Source organism: Athalia rosae, chromosome 4 (genome assembly GCF_917208135.1).
Source record: "Athalia rosae chromosome 4, iyAthRosa1.1, whole genome shotgun sequence".
NCBI lineage: Eukaryota > Metazoa > Arthropoda > Insecta > Hymenoptera > Athaliidae > Athalia > Athalia rosae.
The window spans coordinates 2,226,113-2,252,212 of record NC_064029.1 but is presented as its reverse complement, the minus strand read 5'-3'; the positions used below and the strand labels follow the sequence as shown (position 1 = coordinate 2,252,212).

The following is a 26,100-nucleotide window of genomic DNA, read 5'->3' as shown; positions in this document are numbered from 1 at the left end:
ACAAGGACATCGCCGCAGGATCCAGAGAACCGGGTGAATTTTCGAAACGTTAATAATCATGAATATTTGACACGCCGAGAGACGAAAGCTTTTCAACCCCTCTACTCTTCGTGATTTTCTCTTCTCGTTTTGGCGCGAAAATTTTTGTCCGAGAAAATCCGAAGTTTCTTTCTTCGTTTTCACCCCGTCAACAAACCCCTGAAGTTAGTGTGATCAACGTGCCTGGTATAAATTGACAAATAAATTAAAAAAAAACTACTGAAGCGAAGAAACAAAATTTTCATAAAATATACAATCGTCGTCGTATACAGTGGCATTGCAATTGTGTTCAATTATCGGGGGTAGAGAAAATCTCTGCAGTGAAAACCGAGAAGAGACGAAAAAAAATAAGTTCGGTACGAACGAGTTGAAGGACATTAACCGAAAACGTCGATTCCCTAATTTCAATCACCTGCACCCCAACTTCCCGACAGATTTCATATCATCGGAATGAGAAAAGTTTTCCTATCCCGTTGAACAGTTCGTCGAGTGCGGGATATAGCGCGATCAATTGTCGCAGGCGTGGAAAAATTGTCTATTTTTCTCGTTCACCTCGTCTTGTGCACACGTGCGCGGGGTCGCAACCGATTCAATTCCGACGTACCGTAAATGAACTAGATAAATATCCATATATTATATTATTTTAAAAGTTTGAAAAAGTGATCGTTACGAAGGACGCGAAACTGTAAAGGGTCCTAGTCCCCCTCGTCAGCGGGGAGATAGCGAAGGTGTTGTTCAGCCACGAATCCAGGATTCTCACCCCCGGCGGCGGCACACTCTCGCCCGGGGGCGCTGGGCCTCCCGCGAGTCCTCCCTCAGGACTCTATCATCCTCCCACGCACAGCAGCCCGCCACTGGTCAAGGTAATGAAATAAGAACCGTTGAGAGAAAGACAAAAAAAAAAAAAAAGAAAACAATCCGAAACAATTAATATTGTAACGCAAGGAAGACGTCGCTCGAGGTTGGGGTGCGAACGGTTGAAAATTTTCCCCTCGTTTCACGCTTTGGAAAAAAGGCGTCAATTTTTCGGCACGGGTATCAAAAATCAATCCACGTTCAATGGACGGTTAGCGTATTTTATTTAACGCTTTTGTGCGCGTTCCTCAATCGCTCAATCTAATTAGTGTAACAATGTACGTTAATTGCTCTGCACTCGAGCTAGAATATGAACCGCATTCTCCATTCGTTCGACGGGGTGGTGTAAAAAAAAAAACCCCCAATAATATCGAGGACTGTATTTTCTTTTTTTCTCCCTTGACAAAATTTCGGAAGCGCGAAGGGGTGAAGCGAAGGGGTAAATCGAAGCCGAAGAATGAAGGAACGAGACTGAAAAGGACGAAATAAAATAAGTACAGCGGGCGTTTGGTTGCCGGCGGGCCGCGCTGCGATGGGTTAGCTTTCGAAGCGAATTACGATTCCACGGGACGAGCGTGCAGTAGCAGGAGGAGTCGTGGTTCGCGCGGCGTTACGCGGCGCGCGACATACACGAGCTATGAGCTTAAAAGGCAACGCGATACTCGCGGCGACCCGGAGGGCTGAAACCCGGCGACCTATTCGCCGTAGGGCTGTACGCGTCGCAATAACGATACGGGGGAGGGGGGAAGGGGGAAAGGGGGGCGCGGGGGGCCGACGATGATGGGTATAAGGGTGGCTGTCGGAACGGGTTCCCGTCAGCTCGAGAAGAATCTCTCCGGGGACCCGGGGAACCTGTCTGCGGTTAAGCTTGCCAGAAAGCTTGTCAAAAGTTCCACGCCGCACGTTTCTTCTTCATGCCGCGTTGCTGCAGCGGCTCAACGTCCCTCCCTGCGCCGTATACTTTTCCGAATATAACCGTGCACACCCTCCCTACCTCCCTCCCACTCCACCCCCAACGAACGAACGAACGAACGAAATTCGAACGGGATCGAAATAATGAAACGAAAATTGAGGGGGGAGGGGGGAAATGACGATAAGTGGAAAACGAAGAATCGGGATTCGGAGTCGGACGGGAAAGGGGGAAAAAAAGGCTGAATCGAGAAGAAAGGAGATGAAAAAATTTAACGATACACTTTACAGATGCGTCCCTGAGCCGCTGCACGCTCCGCACTCGACTCTACACGCGCCCGACACTTTCGTTCTGATTAAACTTAATTCATTTCAACATGAAGGAATATAAAGTTGAAGTTGAATAAGACGGTATGTATATAATGTAACAACTGATGGGTCTAACGGTGAAACTGGCGGCTCGCGCTGTCTGCCGTCCAATCCTGCCAAGTTAACCTCATTAATACATTAATTAGATATTATTGTGTTCGCAGCCAGGGCGGCAGCAGCTGCGGGCATCTCTTCTCGCCTCCCACTACCCCCTTTTCTATATCTTTTATTATTTTACTTCTCGTCCCGCGGACGGTCGATCCTCCTCTCGTTCTTCTCTACCCGCAGATCTTCGCGTACCTAGATATATATATATATATATATATATTTACGGAGCTACGAGTTACGAGGAAAACTAACAACGCGGTGTAACGTCGAGGCGATCGGGGGGTCGCGACCCCTGACGCCTGACGTCACTCTCAAACGGGAGAACCCGCTCCTTGGGAGGACTTATTACTCCGGGCTCCGGGCGCCTCGATTTCCCCTAAATCTCTCTACATATGTATATATAATATACATACACACGATCATCTCGCACATGCCGTTTTACATCCCGGCTAATACATCAAATTAACCGCCCCAAAGATACGACCGTAATTACGCAGGGTATAGTCGATGGAGAGACCTTCGTAGGATCGAGGTACTCGTCGTTCGTTTTCAGGTGATCGCGTTCAATTTTTCCGTAAATATCGTCGCGGCGTCGTTGGAAACGCGGGTAGATTTCGAACGCATATCAAACGCTCGCAGGATGTGCGTTTCGACCGGCTACCGCCGAGGCGTCGCGTCCGAATCCATGCGTACACGTACGTACGTACGTACAAAGAGAGCTGCGGAGTTGATTACATATATCAATGGTTGTAATGACGAAAAGCACATGCAGTATTATCGTCGCCGTGTGCAGGTCTCTCTTTGGCATTATATATATAAAAGTTAAGTTGTAGGGGGCTAGGATTAGGATGTCGGCCATTACAGCGCGTCACTGACCGTTTATTCTGCGCGGTGCGCTGACTTCCTCTAGACGAACTCACGTACATACGTATATCTCGTGTATATCTCCACACGTATGTAACCCCCTGTACATACATATATATATATATATATGTAAACTTATGGTACATAAACCAAAGGCATCGCCGGCGGTCTGCGAGTGTAAAACGTTATACCATAGTACGCCTTCCTTCCCCGCGTCGTCGGATTTGCACTTCTCCAGCTGAATGTAACGCTTCTTCGGCAGCGGATACGATACGAAAATTCCCGTAGCGACGGTATTCGTTTCAATCTGTCGTAGATGTGCACGGAAGATCGGCAGCCGACGAAGTTCTCTCGACGATTTCTCGTCCATCGCGAAGGAACTCGGAAGGAGGTCCGACGATTTTGATTAATTTTATCGCGGTGCACGTTACAACGTAGCAGCAGCTAGCGGCCGCGGTCCGTATAACGCTTTGCGTCTCTTTGTTACATATGTATAATAATAGCGTGCGTGTGCGCGCGTGTGCGTGTGTACGACGGGTATACGTAAGGAACTAGCATATGGCGTTCATGGAGACGCGACACATGAGAATATATTGAATTAGGAACGATCAAATTGTATCAAGATTGATTCTAATAAACCGACGTAGACAAGCTGATCTTGGTTAAATTAATATATGGAGAATCGTGCGAACGACGTTACACATGTACGCGACACCCGTCGTCCCCATCGTCGTCGTCGTCGTCGTCGGAATTCGCAACGTCAACTTCAGCCACGTCGTCCAATGGAGAAACATAGCGAATTATCGACTTACTTAGATCAATTGTTATCGTATCCCCGAAACGTGTCAACGACTTTAGCTACTTGTTAATACCGTATACCGTCGACTAATTTTTCATACACAAATCGTACGTCGTCTACGTATCATCACTTCCTACGTGACACACGAATCGAATGGCTACCAGATTTTTCTAGATCATTGTTACCGATCATCCTTATACGTTGTACATATTAACGTCATGCATCGATCACGTGACGGGTGCGTTCGTCTAATTCATTTATCCAATTATTCAACGAACGCGTTCTCGACGTGCGCAACGATATTATTCGCAATCTCGTGTGTAACGTACCGTGAAACACGCGTTGTTTCGTGATTTCAATTTCATTGGAAACGAAACCGGATACCACAGAGGGGAAAATATTTGAAGAAAACCGAAATTTCGGCGGTCGATTCTCAACGATTCGTTAAGAATCGAGCGAACGAATGTATACGAGTCGCGATTCTCGAGTGGAAATTCTTTTTTATAAAAACCGGTCGACGATGCGTCGCGCGAATTTATAAATACCACGGACTATAAAATACAGTGGACGTGCAGTAGCCGTATATAATTTATCGAGGAGAACGATACGCGTCGCGAGACGACAAATTTAGCGATTACGTCATGATTATACATTGAATTAAGCGGTAACTTGGTCAGCACCGTTACAATTAAGGGGGTTGATTTGTTCTCACAAACCTAGTTAAGTTTACGTTCAACAAAACCAAGCGTCGGATCTCCTCCTCCAATGAAATATGTAACTTCGTTACTACGACGCGCAACTTTTACCACCTATCGAAACGCTCTGATTTCTCTCTTTTTGTTCTCGGTTTTTTTTTTATTTCGCAACGGAAAAAAATTCTGATCACCGAATCGCTGGAGAAATTCGAACCGAACCGGTAGCGGGAAAAAAAACTCGGAATTTTTTTGCCTGGAGAGAAACAAAAAACAAAGGAGAAGAAAACTTTTCAGGGCAGGTCGATCACTTTTTTTTATCCTGCATATTTTAATTTCGAGCTCTTCTCCTCCCCCGATCCTCGGCCGATGGAAATTCGTAATAATATCGGCCCCATTGAGTTACCTCCGGGGTTAAACGAATGTATAAGTTACACAGCTATTCAGCTACCCTCTAAACCGCCAAGATAGTGCAGCGCACACTTCGGGGAATCCTGCCACGCCTCCGCGAATACCCTATCAGGATCTTTCGCCTCCCACTGCGTACGGCGTTGCAGGTTCGTATAAACGTTTGCACATAGGTACATCGAAGATGTTGTACATATACACACGTGTATGTATATCATCAGGTAGGAGTACATAGGAGATGAGAGAGAGAGAAATGGAGAGAGAGAGAGATGGAGAGTTTTCTTCTTACCGTCGGTATTCCAACGTTGAGGCTGTTTTACGCTTTTCGACTTGTTCAAGATTTATCGTCGCCGCTTCCTCGCTAAATCGCTTTCCGGGTGAAATTTACGGGCGCGCAATAATATAGCGGGTAGCCACCCGTTCGGTCGGTCGGTCGGTCGGTCGGTCGGTTGGTTTTCCCCAAAATAGAGGAGACTCGCTTCTTCCATCCCGATCTCATCCCCCTCCGATCTCCTCTACTTTTCCTCCTCCCTCTCCTCCTTCTTCGTCTACTTCGTTTTTTTTTTTTCTATCCGCTTTTCTCACAGCTGCCCCGACACGCTCCCGCAACGTGCGACTATCCGCACATTCCTATTTCAGCGCACGTATAACACGCTCTCCGCTTCCACCTTTTACCTGATATTCATCCGCTGCAGCATTACCGTGTGTATACATATATACCTCGTGATACACTTCACGCCACGATACCCGTCTCTCCTCCCAAGTAGATCTCCGTCTCCGAATTTTTCTTCTCCCGATCCTCCTCAGAATCGCCGAACGTCACTCTGCGCTTTTTCCTTTTTTTTCCCTGCTTTTTTTCCAGCAGACGTCGCATACGTTAGCCAGGCGACAACGCACCGGGTGAAATTGGCGCATATCGAACAGTAGCAGGCGGCCGAATGTTACGGCAATTGGAATATATAGCGATCGGCATACCGAGCGCGCTCGGTGCTCCGGGCATGCATCGACGGATGATACCCCGGGGGCAAAGGCGCCCTAGCGCAGAACGGGCCGCCTCCACCCTCCGACTCTCCCTACCTCCCTCACGTCCCCTTTCCTCTCTGTTTCTCCACTCCTCTCTAGGCGAGGAGTGTATAAAGTATATACGCGTACGTAATAAGGTATTCATATAGATCGCGAACCGACTCACCAGCCAATATCTCGGTAACGCGACGGTCCGGAGAACCGCGAAATTTCGCGAAACGCGACAAATACAACGGGAATAACTTTGAAATCGACCAATTTCGAATCGCGAGGAGAGGAAAATAAAAAAATACATATACATCGCACCTTTTCGCGACCCTCCTCCGCCGGTATCGCGCGTGAACGGAAAGTTTTCTTCTCTCATTCGTTTATTTATTTATTCATTTTTTTTCATCTCGAAATTTTTTTGTTCTTCCCTCCGCCGCGATATCGACGGTGTGACAAAAATCACGTCGTTCGAAACGTTGAGATTTTAACGCTGTAACGTATAGCGTGCGGATCGCGCGGATACGCTACACTATATTCAATAATTACCTCGACCTATCTGTGTCGATCGTAATTGGAAAAACTATGTAACGTCGGTTACATACCTCCACCGATATGTACATACACATATATATATATATACACGCGTGGTTCGTGTGCGCGAATATAAGTGAAGTCTAAACGACGTGGTGGTACGTGTAGCTGAGCTAGTCGGTAACTCGATAACCGGGACGGACTACGTAATCATTGAATCGATCCGATCACCGTCCTCATCTGGTTGCTGCATCAATTGAGCCTCATTGAATCTCTGCCCCGAGCTATTCGCGTCGGTCCATCGTCCGCGCTTTGCCTTCAGCTGCAGCAGCTTGAGGCGTGGAACGGAGAGAACCCTGGAGCCGGACGGGCGACTGGATGCGAAAATTTTTGGCGAAAGTGGATCGGCGAATATAAATTGAACGACTTCTTTGAAAGCGAAATTCATTTTTGCGGAACGGAATGAATTCCCCTCCCCCCCGCCCAGAAAAAAAAAAAACATACGCGTGATCGGATGGCGAAAATTTACGTGCCCAGTTTCCGTGTACGTACCGCGTACATGTATGGCTAACGTTTGGCGGTTTACCAAAAACAAACTCATCCGTACAAATTGGTAAATTGACAGGCTAATCCGATCAATAGACCGCGTTCGAGTAGATAAATATATATACCGTAGTTACGCGGCGCACTATACGATAATGGGGTTGAAAAGCGTTTCGAATATTTTTCATTTTTGCTACAAACAAAAACAGAAAAAAAACAGTCAACGATCGAAGAAGCGCGAGATTAATTTCTTCCTCGACCGAAAGAAATCGGGTAGAAAAAACTTTTTCCATCCACGCACGAGACGTCGTAGGGGGGATGGTGGTGGTGAAAAAAACTAAAACGGAATAAAAAGAGGAGTAGGTGGAAAGAAAAAAACGAAAAAAAAAAAAGTAAAAAAAGACATCGTGATTTAACCGCGAGTCATAACAGTCTATAGGTGATTCAATGGAGCGAAAGTCAAGTGTTAAAACGTCATATGTCCCCCGCGGAGTGTCTCGCCCCATGTACACGGCCGACGTGATCCGGAGGTCGAGTCTATAGACTCACGGGCTCCGGATGTAATGCAGTGGAACGAAGTGGTGGCAATTTTCGTAGGGGTAGCTACGGGGTGTCCTTTGACTCGAGAGACTTTGTACAAGTGGCGCACGCTCGCGCTCTCATACGTATACAACCCATCCATAGAAACTCGAGGACGAGGAGGCGACACTCGATATCCGTACAGATAACGTAGCCAGTCGTTTTCCTCGTCCGATGGGGTGGAGTTCGGACCCACGGAAAAATCTTGTTCCGCTTCTAGTTCCGGTTCCGGTCCGCGAAACTTTATACCCCACACACCTCCTACTGCGGATACGCTTCGATTACCGGCTACTACCCGTCCCCACCCCCCTGCGTATCAACACCCTAATGCGATGCACCCCGCCTCCCTCTGTGTGTCTATTTCCATTTATCCGTAATGACGCAAAACTTATGGGGCGTAATAGGTCCGCCGAATCGTACACACGTGTCATCCCCGTACAATGTACGACGGGGTTTTTGCGCAAATGTATACGCGTGTCCGTGTGCGTGTGCGTTCGTTCCATCCGATTCGACGATAGACGATGACATAATTATTGCGTCTTTTAGTACCTATACGTAGGACAATCGGTGTCCCCCTATTCGGTTCTTCCACTCGAATCTCGTTGTACGCTCAATTCCTTGCGTATATAAATGGTAATGAATTTGTTGAACAGTGATAAATATGTGTACGGACATACATGTACGTAAGAAAAATAGTCGAACGTAGGTGTATATGTACGTTGTACACACCATACGGTAAATGGGAATTATATCATCGCGAAAAATGACAAAGATAAGATAAGAGAACGTTTGGACGGTTTTTTGTTGCCACTACGATTTATACGGAGTAAATAGAATCAGGGATATCGTCGCGTGTACGGTAATAAGAACTCGCGAGCTTACGTAATTCCATAACGACGATTTCTGCACCGCGATAATTATCATAATACAGGTTTAATGATAATTGTCAACAAGATCGCGCGTTATCGCAATTATTTTCAACGACATTCAGTTCAGGAATGCCGTTTGTCATTCGGGGGTTATATGCGCTCACGGTACAACTGCAGCGACTGATTTCGCTCGTATCTCTGTCGGATTTAATTGTGAGTCGGGTTAATTTCCGATATCTCCGTTTGCGGATACCCGTCCGTGCACCCCCGCATAGCCTGGCTTAATTCAACGTCGAACAGCCGGTCGGTGCGCGAAGCGGGTGGAAATTTCTGATTCGCGTTGCGACGGTATAGCTGTATCCACTCCACTCCACGTACATTGGCGCGTCGTGTCGTCGAGGATTCCGCATCGACGTAACGTTGATTATCGGTTTGGATTCGGTGTCGCGCAAATTAACGCCGTTTGTAATTGAATAATTGCAGCTGCTTCGAAACCGTGGCTAACGGCGTTGATGCGGCTCTCAGCAAAGCAACGCCCGATTACGTCAGCATTCAATAATTTGGCACGCGATGTCAAATACGATGGGACATTATAAACTCACGGCGTGTGCGTATCCGTGTACAACGTACCGCGTATACATATCTACGTACACGTACGCACGGAAATATTATTGTCGTGTAATAATGAAATGGAATTAAGCGGCTCGTTACGCAAACGCCTGCCTCTTATTCTCATTCTTCTTCTTCTTTTTCTTCTTCTTCTTGGATTGTAAAAATTGAGGAGACAATTTTTTTTAATTCCGCTTCATACCGTACGTCGCGTAAAAAAAATGCAATGGCGAGGATACGTCCGAATATGGAGGAAAAGTGGGAAGAGGGATTAAAGGGGGATGAGGTATCGGGGGATGGGAACTCGGGGAGAAGTTTTCGTGGAGTTGCCAATTTCGCGAAATCTACTTTACTGACTGATGATAACTCGGTGTTCGCGGTTATATATATCCGGCCAGATGCACATAGGTACACGTAGCAGGTGTACGCGTACATATATATATATATATATATATACACCTATGTACCTACATTTCGCGGGGAACGAGATGACGGCTATGTTGAAAACTTTTAAATCAATTTCACCATTCATTATACGTAATACGAAAATTCAGGACGAGATTAACAAAGATTTCATTAGAGCCAATATTGTTGATAACAACGTAGCTTCCAGTTAATCAAGGCCCGTCTTTTTTATTAACCAGAACCAAACCCGGACCGCGTTCAAAGGAATTAATTGAGTTGGTTGAACGGAATTGGATGCTGTTGCAGGCAGCGTGTACAAACCGAGCACGCTGTACATAAAGCGCACGAGATAGCGAGCGAGCGAGCGAGTAGCGCGCGCGCCGGGCGTGCGCTACGCTATGACACAATTTAATAAAAATGACCGCGGCCCGATCTTACCGCGACTCGACATCGCGATCGTAAAGGCGACAGACGTACGCGACGTTCTCGAGGCGAAAAAAAAAAAAAAAAAAACGAAAAAAAAACCACAACCAACTAAAAAGTATAACATTCAAAATGGCAGAAACGAGAGAGCCCGGATATGCAGATCGTTGTACGAATCGCATACGTACATGTGTACACGAAACTTCCATCATCGCGGTACATTTGAACAAATTTACACTGGTTAACGGGTAGCAAATATTAGCCGAGTAAAACGCGAAGCTTATTTTCGTGTACACATAACCGAAGGGGGGGGGGGGAATCGAACAATCGGATGATCGCGCAATAAAACATTGCCGAACGGGTGTACGGTGTATGTGTGTATAATGATTCGGTCGAGTGCGGCGGCTCGGTGGAAAACCGCAAACACGACAGAGCGGGAGGAGCCCCCCCGGAGTCTATTATATTCTTGCGCATGCTGAAAAGTTACGATTATGTTATACGGTAGGAGCTAGGGGTTGATATCTTACAGTCGATTATACAGGGCACGCACACACATAGGCGGTGGCCGCGAGGGGGGGGGGGGGGTTCCAAAGGGGAATAATCGGGCGCCCGCGGGGCGCTCGGATTAGTTTCGCTACATTTCCCCCTTATGGTTCTTACGCTACTGCTGTTGCGGCTGCTGTTGCACCGCGCGTATGTTTCTCGACCCCGCTCTCTACGTGTCGGACGAATAAAGTCCGACTGCGAACCACCCCGGAATTATTGCCGCTGCTACGGAGAACCCCGAGCGTAAAGGGGGGGAGGAAAAATCCCATCGAAACACGCGACGGCTAGGCAAAGATCATATTTCGCGAAGTTTTCTTTGGATATGAATTAACCTGCGCGGATTAACGTTGTTCCAAAGAGGAGAGAAAAAAAAAAAAATCGCCAATCTTATTTACGCTTGTTCTCAATGTTTTTTTTTTCTTTTTTTTTTTTTTTTTCCTTCACGAGGAGATAATCATCCGCGTATGAGATTATCGAGTTTTCTAGATTTGGGATTGCTACGTGCTCGGAATGAGATGATAATTGGAGGGTTGCGGTAACGCCGGTCGCGTAATGGGGCTAATATAACCTTCTTTACACATAGGGGTAGCTGAGTGGTTTTTTTTTTTTTTTTTCCTTACTCTTTTTCTCTCCGTGCCACTCGCCGCCCCTAGCCTGGAATAATGTTTTTTTTACACACACCGTTAAAAAATCTCCCGACAAACAACGATAGTCGGGCATAAATTTTCGCCCAAGGTAGACGTACACAACGTACACGTACGTACGTATACGTTGTGTACGCGATATAGAAATCGTAGCTAGATTTCGTTAAGTTTAGCAGCAATTACTTTTGATATCCGACACGCCGTCCTAATTGCGTTGCGCGCAACGAGGGAGGCAATAATTCGTTAATGTCAATTTCAAATTTCAATTAGTATCATCTCAGCAGCGGCTCCCTCGCCCTGCCGAAGCACGCTGCGATCTGAAATTCAATTTGTCCCTTCGTACCCGCCGCCGCCGCCGCCGCAGCCACCAACACCGCCGATATCGTATACGTATAGCCGCGCATCGCGGCGGCTTTTATACACGGCAACTGCGAGTATCCTACGCCGCTCGCAACGCACGCGAACGTATAACCGAGGACGAAGCGAGACACCCCGTATAATATCGAAGGGCTACTTTACATGTGTAACGCGTTTAGATACCCAACGTGTACGCGTCGCATATGCGCGCCTACATTCGTAATTGGGGTATCGTCGACTCTACTTTTAAAGTTTGTCCGAATAAATTATGGCCTCGCCTTTCCTCACCCCCCCCGCCCCATGGATATCGCGGGGTTTGTCCGTTTTTCTGAATTTTTTCGCCACAGCGTTTCCGAACGGATTGAGAAAATGTTTTCTCGTCGGCGTCGTTTGTACTTTATGCGCGCTACGCGAATGTCTCGTTGGGTGTTGGAAAGCGGCGGCGGTACAAGAGCAGGAGCGAAAGCAAACGCAGCAGCAGCAGCAGCAGCAGCAGCAGCAGCTTTACTCCGTACCGAGAGCGAACAGCCTGCCCATTATAAATTGATAACTCGTCGTTTATTAAGTTTCATAACTGATGCCTGCTTAGGCAAAGAGCTTGGATATCTATTATTCAGGCGGGTGCCTCGCTTTACAATCCTCTAACGGAGATTGCCACTATCTGGTTGGGCTGATGGATTTTTACTACCGACTCGTACCGACCCACCCCCCACCCCCCACCCCCCATCCCCCCACCCTCACCCTTACCGACGTATACATACGTGCGGATTTTCAAAAACCACCTGCACCCTTCGCGGTGGCGCGTCGATTCGACGACGACGACTTTTTTTTCTTTTTCACCCGCACGTTAAAAATCGATCGACTCTAATTTGGATTTATGGATCGGAATTGAATAGTTTGATTTCATTTATTTCTATTTTTTTTTTTTTCTTTTTGTACGTTACCTTTCCCACATCTGTATTTTTTCGCCACTTCCTTAATTTTTTTTTCGGAGATTAATTTCGACGAGCTGGTGATTGTGCAGCCGTGCGATTTTTATTCTTCTTCTAGATTCCGGTGAAAAGTCCGTTTCACCGCGCTGATCAACCTCCACGCTTTCACTCGGTCGTACGAAATTATTCGACGACGGATCGATGCTTTTTTACGAACTCTCAATTCTGTAGGTTACTTTTCGTACTTCGAACCGATCTTTTCTGAACGTGTACGACTCGGCAAACAACTGACGGATTACACCGCACACACGACGTATCCCCGTATCGCGACATTTATTTTCACAATCGCTTATAATCGTTATTTCGATATCGATCGATGACGATTTTGTTGTCGTACACACGTTGGTGGTACTTCGCAACGGTTTTTTCCATCGCCGTTCGTTCTCCGATCGACGCAGTGTCGACGAAAAATTACGGAATACATCGAGAAACGACCTCGAAAAAAAATTAAACAGATTCGATGGAATCGGTTCGAAAAAACAAAAAAAAATCCATCAGATTTTGCGCAATACCTGTCCGATATAGAGAAGCGGTACAGTCTGGAAACTATTGAGATGGATGTTCGATTTTTGGTCTGTGCAGATTGGCTCAGTTCAGGCTCATCAGCCTCTCAACCACCAGCAACAGCAACAGCAACAGCAGCAGCAACAGTCACCCCAGCCACAGCCTCAGGTGGCAGTGGCGGGGGCGGGGTCCGGGACCGGGGCAGGAGCCACGGGGGTGGCGATGGCCAGGGCTGGAGGAATGTTCTGCTACCATTGCCCCTCGGGTCTCCAGGCTCCCCGTCTCCCCCCGTCCCTCGAGTACCCCTTCGCCCCGACGCATCCCTGTAAGTACATGAATTTTCGTCTCTAATCTAATATCACTTTGCGACGCGCTGTACGTTATGCACCGGTCGCGCCGCGTGTACATATTCCCTATCATCTTCGACGGTAAGTCGCGTTTCAATAATTTAACTTTATTATATTACGCAACGCGCACCGCGAGACGCGTTTTACGCGACGCATCCGACGATACGGGGTGGGGTGCTGCTGCTCGCGGTTGAAGAGAAATTTTCGGAGGTTTTGGAAACTCGGAAATTTTCAATTCCGCAACGATTCGGTACGCCCGTCGCCCCATTGTCGTAGGGGAGAATTTTTTTAGGGTGGTTACAAATTGGCGGGTCTAGTTTGTTTTTTCTTCGCGTCCGCAACCGGAAGGGCCCACCGAAGGGAACGACGCGTTTCGATGATCCGTTTTTTTCGAAGAGAGAGAGAAAAAAAAAAGAAAAACAAAGAGATTATGCGACGGTAATAAAATCTATGAGGTATCGCAACCGGTTGCTTCCGTTACTGACGTGTGTGCGCGCGTACAGTGAAATAGTATAGCTAGCTAGCTACCTGTGGGCAGTCGCGGTGTTCGCCAAGTTACATCACCGGACCAGCGAGTGAGTTAGTCAAAGTGGCCGGTGCAAAACCGGACGATCGTCAAACTTAGTTTTGCACTTGAAACTAAGTTCTTGTCAAACTATCCGAACGTTACGTATACATACCTATATGTATGTGTATACATCGGATCCAGTTTCGCGCGGCCGTATCCCGACTCGACGGATACGCTTATACCGCGGCTCATCGCTCTACACACCACCACACATGCATACTTTATACGTGTATTCAAAATTCAAGGAGCTATCATTTACAAGTCTATTTGCCCGGCCGAACCTGCCACGCTGTTTGAACTTTAAATTAACCTAATTCGATTCTCTAACGCGTACGCGTACGTAGGTATACGTAACACACACGTCCACGTATACCTATACACGTACGTACGTACCGCACGGTCCTACGTATCGGCGGTTCGACATTTTCTTTTATCTCATTATTTTCTTTCCATTTCTATTCTGACACCCCGAGACTCGGAGACTTGGAATCAAAGAAAATCACACCGTCCTTCGGGATTCCACGGCGATTCGTACGTGTATCGCGCAGTGGACGTCGCCAGATGCGTACAGTCGACGTACCGCGTGTACGTGCGAGAATGAAAATAGTATAGGAGGAACAGAGAGACGGGTAAATTTTTTCACGTACCGTACGTACGTACGTATAGCCTCGGGTACTTCGGTGTTGGTGGTTTATGTACCGGGCGACGATTGCACAGGGTCCCCTCAGGGACGTAGTCGGGGCACCCTCGGGCCGTGTAGCGGACCCCCCGTCGGGATAAACAGATTAGGTAACTACGTGATAAGTCGGTAAGTGGGTTCGTTCGTTGCGTTGCCTTTCATTCCGTACCTCATAGTTTCCGCACCCCTTCCTCCGCAGCATCCTTCGGGAGATCGGTACACTCACGTTATCGCGTATAACTCGAGGTCCCGACTACGTCGTTAGTCTTATATAATGGATCGGTATTGCCCTGGAACTTAACCGGAGTCATTGGATCCAGTCGTTCGGCGTCGGACGAATTTCGCAAAGGTTCGAAAACTTTCCTCGAGTTCGAGATATTCGAGGGGTGGAAAAAACAAACGCACCTCCGGCACCCTTGTGCCCTTTCGGGGTTTTTTTTTTTTTTTGGTTTTTTCCGTCCCATTCGCGAGAGGCGGTACGAAGCGCAATTAGGTGAAAGGTGGAAGAGGGAGAACGATGGGGGAGGAGCAATTAGAGGAACCGTGCGATGAAATTGAGTGCGATTCCTCGTCCGCGACGACGAAGCGACGTTGCAGCGTTGAAAAAAACAACGTCTACGCGCGGAGAGTTGACGGGGACTCGGAGGCACTAAATCAACGAAAACGTCCGACACGGGTCACGTGTACGAGGACGTGGAGTTCTGGAGTGATATATTCGTAGGAACCGGGAGAACCTCCTCGACGAATGACATCGGGAAGCTGCACCTCGTACGTCCCGTCTAGCTTCGGGCGAATCGAAAGAGACACGCGTGTTGAAGATCAGAGGGAAACGTGCGTGCGTCGCGGGTAACGGGAGATTCGAGGTACTCGTAGGGGGCGAAAAAAAAAGTAAGACGGGAGGAGACGAGAGGAGAGGAGAAAAAAATGGATGGAAAATGAAAAAGAGAAAAACGGCGACGCGCTTCGGTCGTTGAGAATGTAACTAATTGATTAATTAATTATAAGGTTAATTAAAGCTAACTGAGTAAGAAGGTCGTCAAAAGGAGAACGTAACGGCGCGAGTGTCAACGACGAAGAAGATGGCTAAAAAGGGGGTGGGAGGTTACGGTATAGGTATCTCTGCGGAAAGTGAAAAATATACGCAGATACAGAGATGTATGTACGGGTACGGTAAACAGTCGTTATATATCTTGGCGTACTTATCACGGTCTGGCGCGGATATCGCGCGCGTTTCTGTTGCACATAAAATTAAACGAAAAGTAAATGAGAAGGTTGTATTACGGAGCTACCTATTTAATTCTATTTCTATTTACCGGCGGTCTAATTAGGTAAACAAATTCTAATTAATTGAAGACCCAAACACCGCCGGGTGTGGATATTTGACAAACATCGGTAATCGGATCCCGCCGTGCAACGCGCCACCAAACCTGCCGTGGTTGTTACATACATTAATTATGTACGTATATATATGTATGTAGCCATGTAACGTAGTAGACGGATATACACGCGCAAAGAGTCTGTGTAATTATCAAGTACATGAAATTTCGCGTAAACAACGGTAACTGTATAATTTCATACGCCTTCTCATTCTCATTCGATTTTTTTTCACCTGAAAAATAATGATGAAAAAACTAGAAACGAAGGGATGAGAAACAAACATTTTTCGGGTACACGAATCCCCTGAAGAGTTACGTGCGTATCAATTGTAAAATTCAATGTTACGCCGAAATTGGGAGGGATCTGATGTAAATACGAAGTTGAATTTCTGGAAAAACGCGATGATCCGAAACCTTTCGAGATGAATAGGATGGAAGTGAAGAGGATATATAGGAAGAGGAGAAGAGAGTCGGAAGAGAGAGAATCTGTCGGGCGATAAGGGGAGGGGGCGGGGGGGTGGCGGGGGTCGGTGCGGGGTAAAGAGAACTGGCCGGGAAAGCGTCATGAATTTTTATGAGTTTAGGAAATTAATTTGTGTTTTTCGCTAAGCTGAGCTTAGCGCGGCGGTAATTAATTGCGCTGATTGCCTTGCATCATTGATGAACGGTGCCGCGCGTCCGCTTCGTCTACCTATACTGGATATGCGGTACCTATACACACACACACACCCACCCCTGTCCTGTGAACCACGTTCCAACGTTCGGTTAGAGCGATTTCGTTCAAACTTTAAAATCCCGCCGATATGAAACGCGTCGTTAGCGCGAGCCGAAGCTCGAAGCGTCCGAATTTTTTCGTGCTAAAAAAAAATGGACTCTCCGCAAAAAAGAGGGAGGAGAGAAGATTGGGCAATTTTTTTTAACTCTCGGTTTAACGGACGAAGCGCGTTTCGCCGTCCGTAAAATTTTTAGCTCGCCATTTTCGAACAATAAAAAGATCGTAGGAATTGAATTTTTGCAAAAAAAAAAAAACTCACCCCCTCCGATTCGACATCCTCTGTTTCAGACACGAGTTACTCGGCGTATCACCCGGCCTTGCACGGCGTCGGCGACGATTCCTTCGTGCGCAGAAAACAGAGGAGAAACAGGACGACCTTCACTCTCCAACAACTCGAAGAACTGGAGTCCGCCTTCGCCCAGACTCACTACCCGGACGTTTTTACGCGGGAGGATTTAGCCATGAAAATTAATCTGACGGAGGCCAGGGTCCAGGTGAGTTCGATGCCGCGTGTGCGCGTCGCTGGCAATTTTGGAAATTTTCGGGGGGGGGGGGGGGGAATCGTACGTCTTCGGATTTTGGACGACTTTTGGTCCAAATCCACCGCAATTTTTGCGGGTTACGTCCTTCGGCACGTCTCAACCCTGTATACGTAGGAAAACATTACATACCCAGCTATCCGGAGAGCTGGGGCCCCAGGGGGCGACGCCGCTGACACCCTCGACCTGACGTAATCTCTTGACGAGGTAAGCCGCGGTAATCTTCCGGATTACTTTATACACTGGGCTTCGCGCGTTCTAGCTGGAGATGACGTGCCCCCCCCGTCTCCCTCGGCTCTTCTCTTCTCCTCACTTCACTTCGCTTCTCGTCTCTCTTCTGTACGCGGCAACGGAAACGACCGCCTTATTGCACACGTGTGTATACGCCGTACGGGTAACACTGCAATGTATCAAATTAGCTGGAATTATATCGCGGAACATCGCGTCGTCGTTGTCTCGTCTGTCTTCCTCGTGTCTGAATCGAGAAGACACGGGAGCAAAAATAATCGATCGCTGATTACAACTAGCATCTGATTTCATTAGTCGTTTGAGTTTCCATTGGTCGTGAACTTTTCAGCAGAGGATTCAAGCCGTTCGACGAAACACGTCGCCCAGATTTATACAACCGATTCGAAATCCGCCCGCAGGTGTTTTACCGCGTGCGGCATCGACCCATCAGAATTATTTCGCGAGTATAGAATTGTTTATTTGTTTGACGAAATATTTTATCGATCAAATTGTATTTTTGACGCTGTAGCGCAGCGGCAACGGATGCTGCGGTCGAATAAAACTCGATCGTGTTTCCCACCACACGCGGACCGTCCCGCCTCGTAAATATATAATTCGATCGTTTACGGATTCAGGTAAATCCGCTGCGGGTCTTTTGTATTTTTCATCCCTCCTCTTACGTATTTTACACTGGGACGCTGACGCGATCACGCGTGTGCAGTTCATCCGAAGAGGTAAAGGGGGGCCGGGAGGAGGGAAAACGCTCCTAGGTAAACAACACACACGCGTATCGGTGGAGGGCGGTAGGCGGAGAGCGGGGGGGCTGATTGTTTCATTAGTGTAGACAAAGGGAATCTGGAATAATGGGCAAATAGTGGCGTAGAATGGTAGTAGGTACGGTAGGTACCCACTACACGTCGTGTTAGCATGGGGATTCTCGTCGTGTGCATCCCTACGACGCGGACTCTCGCCTCCCAATTAAAACCTCCTCCGGTCGGGTCGCGCGGCGATGAAGCACGTACAAACCGTCCGCGTTTTTTTCAGGGCGTCAAGAACTGTACGAAAACCCTCATTCGTTCAAGATCCGGATCAACTTCTTTTTATTTTTTTTCATCCCAACATTTCTCGTCTCGCGGCTCGCGAATTTCGACGGAATTCGCCCCCTTCGTTTCTTTTCCCCAAATTTTCGTCGCGGACCGACGACGTCATTTTTTTGGAATCGAGACATTCCGCTAATTTTTGGGAGAATTTCATTTTTTTTTTTTTTTAAATCCGTCGGAGCGCGCAGCCACACCGCATCTCGTGGATATATAATAGTCGTCGGCGAGCCAAAGCCGTTATTGACATATTTAGGATTAAATTCGTATTGAAAAAAATGGAGCCAGGGGTTCCCGCGAAGGTCCCGAGGGAGTCGTGGCTTTGTTCCCGGGTATTACTCTCCGGCCCCGTAACCCTTAGGATATTATTATACCCCCCCGCCCCGCCCCCCTCCTTTTCCCTTCACCTCGGGAACCGTGCTCCACCGCAGAGAGTGGTCCGACCCGTTCTACGGCGAACGCGCGCCTCCTATCCTCGTCGTGTTTATTTTATTAAAGTATTTCGAGAGCGGTTTGAAAATGAAAATTTGAAAATAGAGAAAAGGGCAAAACTGCGGCGGAGGAGAGGAGGGTAGAGGGGTACGGGGTGGTGAAATTGACGTAGGTTCGAAAGGTTCGATCCGTTGAGTAATAAGCTAAAGAGTATGGGATATTTGTTCCATGGATTATACGAGCGCGGACGTTCTCTCCTCACGCAGTTCCATTACGCGGGTAATAATAAAATGTCTATTTTCAGTTAACATTACGTCAAGTTAGCCTCGTTAAAAATACTCGAGTTCCAAAAAGAAGACTCCGCGCTACGCGAAGTGTCGGGTTTTCAGCTCGTTGAACATGTTCACCCTCGACTTTCTTCTCCCAGCTTTCGCCGCACACGTGTAAACTACACCCGGCTGCAATTATAAACGAGCTCACTCCGCGCCTCAGGTGAATTACGCGTATCTCCCTCATTTCATTGTCCCTTCCTCCTCACCTCCTACGGGATGACACACCCCGCGCCCGTATCAACGTCGAATCGTATCGAGAAGACGAAAAAAAAAAGAAACAACTGGCATTCTCACCGAAACCCTTTTCCTTTTTGCTGCAGGTCTGGTTTCAGAATCGACGCGCGAAATGGCGGAAGAGCGAGCGTCTCAAGGAAGAGCAGAGGAAACGGGAGGGAGGCGGTTCCGATCCGGGGGTACCTCCGCGTCCCACGAGCCACGACCCGGACGCCGCTAGCGGCGAGGGCGAGGACGCGGGTCCCGACGGAGGATCCAGAAGTCCGAGCACAACGTCCGCTTCCGTCAGTCCGCGACCTCAACAGTCCCAGAGCCAGCCTTCCGTGGGGGGCGCCGCGACGCCGCCGTTGACGTCGACCTCCTCCGTTCGGGCGCAGGCACCGCCGAGCAGCGTCGGCTCCGTCGGGGTCCTCGGACCCCCAGCTGAGAGGTGAGCCTTTACTCTTCCGCGTAGCGACGCCCGGACCGCGGTATACGTCTTTAGGAAATATCACCGGCCTTAAACCATCTCCGTTTTCGTTCCGTCCGGAAACGCGCTACGAGCCATTAACCACGTCGACTTTAACGCTCGTCCGCCCTTATCGCAGTTTCGCGGACTTCCTGCGAAACCCGAGCTCGGAAAACGTTGGGATGAAAAGCGTGACGGCTTCGCCGCCGCACGAAGAATCGCGCGATTTTTCCTCCTCCTCCTCCCGGCCAACCCCCCCCCGACCCCCGGAATCCGCTACACTGCTGATATTAATTGTCGCCTCGTTAGCTCACTGATGCTCTTTTTCCTCCCTCTTTTCTCTACTCCGTTTCACTCTCTCTCTCTCTCTCTCTCTCTCTCTTTTTCCACTTCTCATTTCCGGGAGGAACGTTTACACCCCTCCACGCGTATAGGATGTTCGAATCGACGTGCGGTGCATAGTCGTATTTTATTGCACGTATCGCAGACGGAAGGGAACCAGTTAACCTTTCGCGTAATCTCTTAATCGCTTCCAACCGGGCGAAAGATACTTAACTTTTCTTTATGGGGTGTGAAATGCCCCGGATAAAATCTTTCGCATTAATTTATGTAACGCTGTCGCGGATCTACGTCGATGGGATGAATTTGATCCGGTTGTATCACGTGGAATCGATGACTTTATCGATCGCACCCCCGAAGGGTTTTCGAATCAAGTTTAGTTTGACCTTGCGTCTTTCGAAGGAATGGAAAAAAGGCGACTAAAAGATCGCTCGAGAAAGGGTAACGCGCTCGGGCTTTCGAATCAAGTTTATCGAATTTTCGCTTAAACTCCGTCCAGCGAAGTCGTGGCGAAAGAACAAGGTGAGAGCGCGAGAAACGGTGTACGCCAAAAAAAAAAAGAAGGAATACAAGGGCGAAGAAGGAGACGAAGGGGGGAGGGGGGAGGGGAGGGAACGAGAACGAGGAAGAGACTCGGTCCGTCGTCTCCACGGGTGTAATTTATTTAAAACCACCCGCCGTAAATATATCCTCGTCATTTATTCAGGCGCCTGGATGCGGAGGGCTAGAGGCTACTTTTTCCCTCTCTTTTCCCTCGTTTTCTTCGCGCTCCTCTTTTTCCCCATCGTCTTGGGCATATCCCGGCGCGCGTTCTCCTCCGTACCGTACCGATAGGCAGGTAGAAAATATAAGGTACTCGCGTATCAGGCGCCGCTATACGTACACAACCCTAACTCGCGCGTATAAACATACGGACGCGTATACCGTATTCGCGTTACATATAAATTGCGTCTGTACTCGTTACACGTATCTGTACGAATACAACACGCGTACGTATACACTCGCGTACATATTTTCCTAAGCAGCCCCTTTACGACCTCCCCCTTTTTCGCCCCTCGGGATCCGACAACGCCGCCCGTCTCTTCCTCGTGGTTTAATATCATTGAATTTTAAATAAAGATTTTAATGGATTGTCATTACATCGGCTCCAACCCCCCCCCCCCCCCCCCCCGCACCCCCCCAACCCCCGCACCCCGATTCCCCGTCGAGGCTAGGGACGCGGGGCGTCTGGATTCTTCCCGATTACGAGCCAACGAAAATCCTCGTTTTTTTCTTTTTTTTCGATTTACGAATTCAAAGCCTCGCCCAATTTCTGTCACTCTCGATTCTCGGCAGGACGTTTATTTATCCTCCTAATGAATTACGCGATCGAGATATTCGCGGCGGGGTGGTGGTGGTGGTGGTGGTGGTAAAGCGCGCTTGATATATCTATGGGAAAATGGTCATGCCACGCGGCTAATTGCCGGTAATTATCGCGCTTACCGAGGCTCACAAGTCTCATCCTCCCGCCCCGAAGTTCCTCGTACCTCCTCCCGGCCTCCCCCCCCCCCCCCCTTTCGCCCGGCGAATCCAACCCTCCTCCACTTTACAGTTTCCCGTTACCCGTTTCCCGTTTCCCGTAGCGACCACTTGCGCATCACCTACACTTACCTACCCGCTAGTCGCGGGTAGCCGTTAGCTGCTGCCTGCCTCGTTACATTAATTAAACAATATTTGCGATTAATATTTGAGAAAATCACCCCGCTTCAAAGCAGCCGCTCCCGCTTGGTTATCCTCGCACAGGTACGGCGAAATTTAAGGGGGGGGTGGAGGGGGTGGGGGGTTGGACCTCCGCACCCGACTACATAATGGAGTACATAATACAATATACATACGTCTAGTGTACCTGAGGTAAAAGTTAACTGCGTTAAGTCAGCGAGTTTCTCACGTGTCAGCGAAACTTATTATCCCGATAAAATTCGTGCTTCAGGTTCAACCCGCGGACGAAGGATGATCCCCGCGGATAAACGATTTATCCGTAAAACGGATTAGGAATAATACCCCCCCCCAATCTATCGATTTTACTCGAAATGACGAGGACGCCGAAGATGATTTCCAGTATTCTATAGTGTAGTCCTCAATAATATCGTAACCAGACATATCTTAATTTCGCTTAAAAAAGGTTTCCTCTGTCCCTGTTTTTCAGTAATCTAGGATCGTCGGCCGGTTTCAGGCCGGTGGAACCACCGCCCTCGTTATTTTTCCCGCCTCATCTGGCCGCGCAGTTCTCGCCACCGTTGTTCGGAAGTAAAATCGGTGGCACTCCGACCTCTTTGTCATCGGGCACGCCTTCCCTCTGGAGCACTACGGACCACCGTCCCGGTAGCCTTCAGGAGATGCTCTCATGGTCTCCCGCGGGTTGGCCAGCCTCTCTGTGCGGCTGTTGTAAACCCGGTAGTAACGATCTGCACAGGAGCAGCAGCCTCGCTGAACTCAGAAGAAAAGCGCAGGAGCATTCGACCGCCTCCGCTCTTCTGGGAGGACTCGCCGGATTCCCCGGAGGACTTCCGTTACCCTTGCCTTTGCCCTTGTTACCACCTCTGTTGGGGTTGTCCAGGAGACCGGAGCACCATCACCTGCCGTCGGTCGTTCATCAGATTCAACCGACGAACAAAGAGGATCCGTAAGGATTTCATTGCGCGCGTCGTAGCCTTCGAATTTCCAATACATGTGAGGAACGCGTCGAAAAATTTTTTCATTATCCTCCTGGTTTCTTTCTCTCTTTTTTTTTTGTTTGTTCTCATCGGGAATATAATTTACAATTTTCGCGACACCGAATCGTCGTTATTTTTTTTAGTTTTTCCCTAACGTTGCAATAATTCGTAACGAGAATTCGCGTTTAAAGTGCGTCGAGATCGTCACTGTATTTCAGGGTGTGCGTAACGCTGTAAACTGAGTGTAGACAAACATGCTCGTATGTACGCTAGTTTCCGACGACTTTGAAGTCGTAACTCGATACGATGTGTAAGTTCGTCTGCTTCGAGGTACCGAAATTTATCTCGATTCAAAAATTTTAAGCGAATTAAATTTCGGGGGTGATTTTTTTACCCCTTTTTTTATTTTGGCTGTTTCTCTCTTACCGAGATACGAAATTCGCTACGTATAATAAATATGCTTGGGTACCGTGAACGATCGGCAAAAAAAAGAAAAACTCGTCGAATTAATAAAGATTATGAGAACTCGATTAATTTTGACAAATAAATAAACTACAGTTGAATAAATAAAATAAAGACCAATAAATAATTACAATAATATAGCGAAGGATAGAAGGAGGATTTAAGCGTGAGTTTTATTGAAATTTAATCGTGAATGGTTATACTTATAATTTATCGCGGAAAATTCGGTAAAAAACCAGAACATTTTTTAAACGGAAAATAAATAAATAAATTATATAATTGAAACCTCGCATATATTATACATATATATATATAGATTCGTATAACGAATAGAAACGTGATAGTAAAATGTAGAGATAAATAATTGAACAAAAAATAACAAAAAAGGAAAAAAAAGAAATAATAATTCAAAAGAATATTAATTAATGATATGTAATATTTGATATTGAAGATATATGTTAAAAAAATACGTACACGGACTTCGCGAATACAAAATACCTAATAATTGATATCATGTACGTTGATTAATTTGATTTTTCTTTTCGATCCCTCTATTTGCTCCTTCTGTTCTTTCCTTTTCTATATTTCAACGAACGAAGTGAGATTAAACGAAATGAGATTCAATATAGAATAATGTAATTTAGTTAGAGTTTTAAATATATAATATATAATTCCACTGCCTGGAGGCCTGACGAGCACGTACACGATCGTAAGAAAAAGCAAAAGAAAAAAAAAAATAAAATAAAGCAAAACGAAGAAAAATTAATAATATAGAGCAGCCAAAGACCGTAGGAAACCTACACACCTATAAATCTGTATATTCTACATTATGTATTACAATGATAATCGGATATGAAATACGTAAATTTAAGAATAACTCAATAATATATTATATAAATATATACACACGCATATGTATATATTATACATATTATATATATATATAAATATAGACAGTGATATTATAACTGACATTATGGTAGTTGTGTTGAATAAATTTGTTCTCGTGATAAAAGAAAGAAAGAAAGAAAGAAAGAAAGAAAAGAAAAAATTTCCAAAAAATAAGCTACACGCAGTACGTGAATATGTTATTTAATTTGATATGTATACTCCTCAATTACCCGCATCGCATCTTGTTCGACATTTTAATTTCACCCCGAAGAGGTGTGTGTATAATATTATTGCGATATAATTAATAAAAAAAAAAAAAAAAAAAAAGGAAAAAGGACATTCAATCATTAATTTCACCGAATGAATTTGTTATCGTGACGACGAATTACGAACAGAGGACACGATCCAAATAATTCACCGCCTCCATTGTCGCAAATCGCGTACGTACGTACGTACGAACGTAATGTGATTCCGACGAATCAATTAATATGGCCGCCCGTACCTCCCGCGTTTATTTTCATCCGTCGCAGTTGATTCATTTTTATTACAATTGAAATATACCTGACTTATATACCGTACACCCGAGCGGATGAATATTGATGAGGTTTCATAGCCTTAGATTATTACGTTTTAGCTGCCGACGGTCACGTCGCCTCTCGGCAATTTCTTCTGCATTGTTTTTTTTTTTTTTATTTTTTTCATATTCTTCACCTCGAGTCAATTACGTCTGGATAACGCCAACGTAAATACCACATTCGAATTAATCAAGCACGGTGTGCCCTCAAATTAAACGCCCACGTACGAGTGTCTATCGTTTCTATATACATTTCTAGATCCTGCATTATGTGGCAGACTTGCCAATTAAAAACCGAATAAATAAATCAAGTATCGATCGATTTTGTGACCTAATTATTGCCGAGGGTAATCTATACGATATCGAATGAGGAAACGCGAGCGATTTCGTTGCGACGAAAATGTCGTACGTCGGGTGCGATAAAAATGAAAAAATCAATTAAGAAATAGCACGGTTCTTCGAGTAATTTATAATAAAGCAGCGGTAACGGCGGGAGGAGGAGGAGGAGGAGAAGGAGGAGGAGGCAATCGAGTTCCTGAATACCTCGATATCCGTAGGACCTCCGTTACATAGGTACGTATGCGTGTAACGTACATACCTATACACATAATCCTGTGATATCGTTCCGCACGAGAGGTCGAGAATCAATGCTTCTCGTAAGAACTGTATACGCGGTCCTCCCACCGGAGTTGAAATAGGTTAGAGACTATAGGCGACGCGGGGTTGAAGCGACGTCGGCGTCGGGGTGGAAGGGAAGCGGCGTCAAGGGGTTGGTCCGTTTTCCCGGATCCACCAACCAGAGACAAGACGCCATTGATCGGCACGTGGCCCGGGTTGGTCCTCTCGTGGCGAACGTTCGACGGTGGGGAGAAAATACCCCGAGGCGTCGAGGGGCACGAAACGGGGGAAAACCAGACCGAGGGTGGTCCACGCGATCTACACACTCCGTTACACTTACTGGTAAACCGTATTAATCAACGACATCATGGTTTATCCCTCCCACGTTATACTATTCCTCCCAGCGGCGGCG

At 47.0% G+C, this 26,100-nt stretch overlaps 1 protein-coding gene across 2 annotated transcripts; it reads left to right on the top strand.

Annotated features, from left to right (window-relative positions):
* Positions 1-252: 252 nt before the first annotated feature.
* Positions 253-24,823, top strand: LOC105690259 (dorsal root ganglia homeobox protein). 2 transcript variants are annotated; one of them, XM_012407904.3, is made up of 5 exons: positions 253-902; positions 13,135-13,381; positions 17,090-17,295; positions 19,750-20,093; positions 22,636-24,823. In XM_012407904.3, exons 2-5 carry the CDS (start codon positions 13,279-13,281, stop codon positions 23,114-23,116), a joined length of 1,134 nt encoding a protein of 377 aa, XP_012263327.3. In that variant the 5' UTR covers positions 253-902; positions 13,135-13,278; the 3' UTR covers positions 23,117-24,823. The 2 variants fall into 2 exon arrangements, with proteins under 2 accessions (XP_012263327.3, XP_020710444.2); XM_020854785.2 differs by having other exon boundaries at positions 22,612-24,823.
* The last annotated feature ends 1,277 nt before the right edge of the window (positions 24,824-26,100 follow it).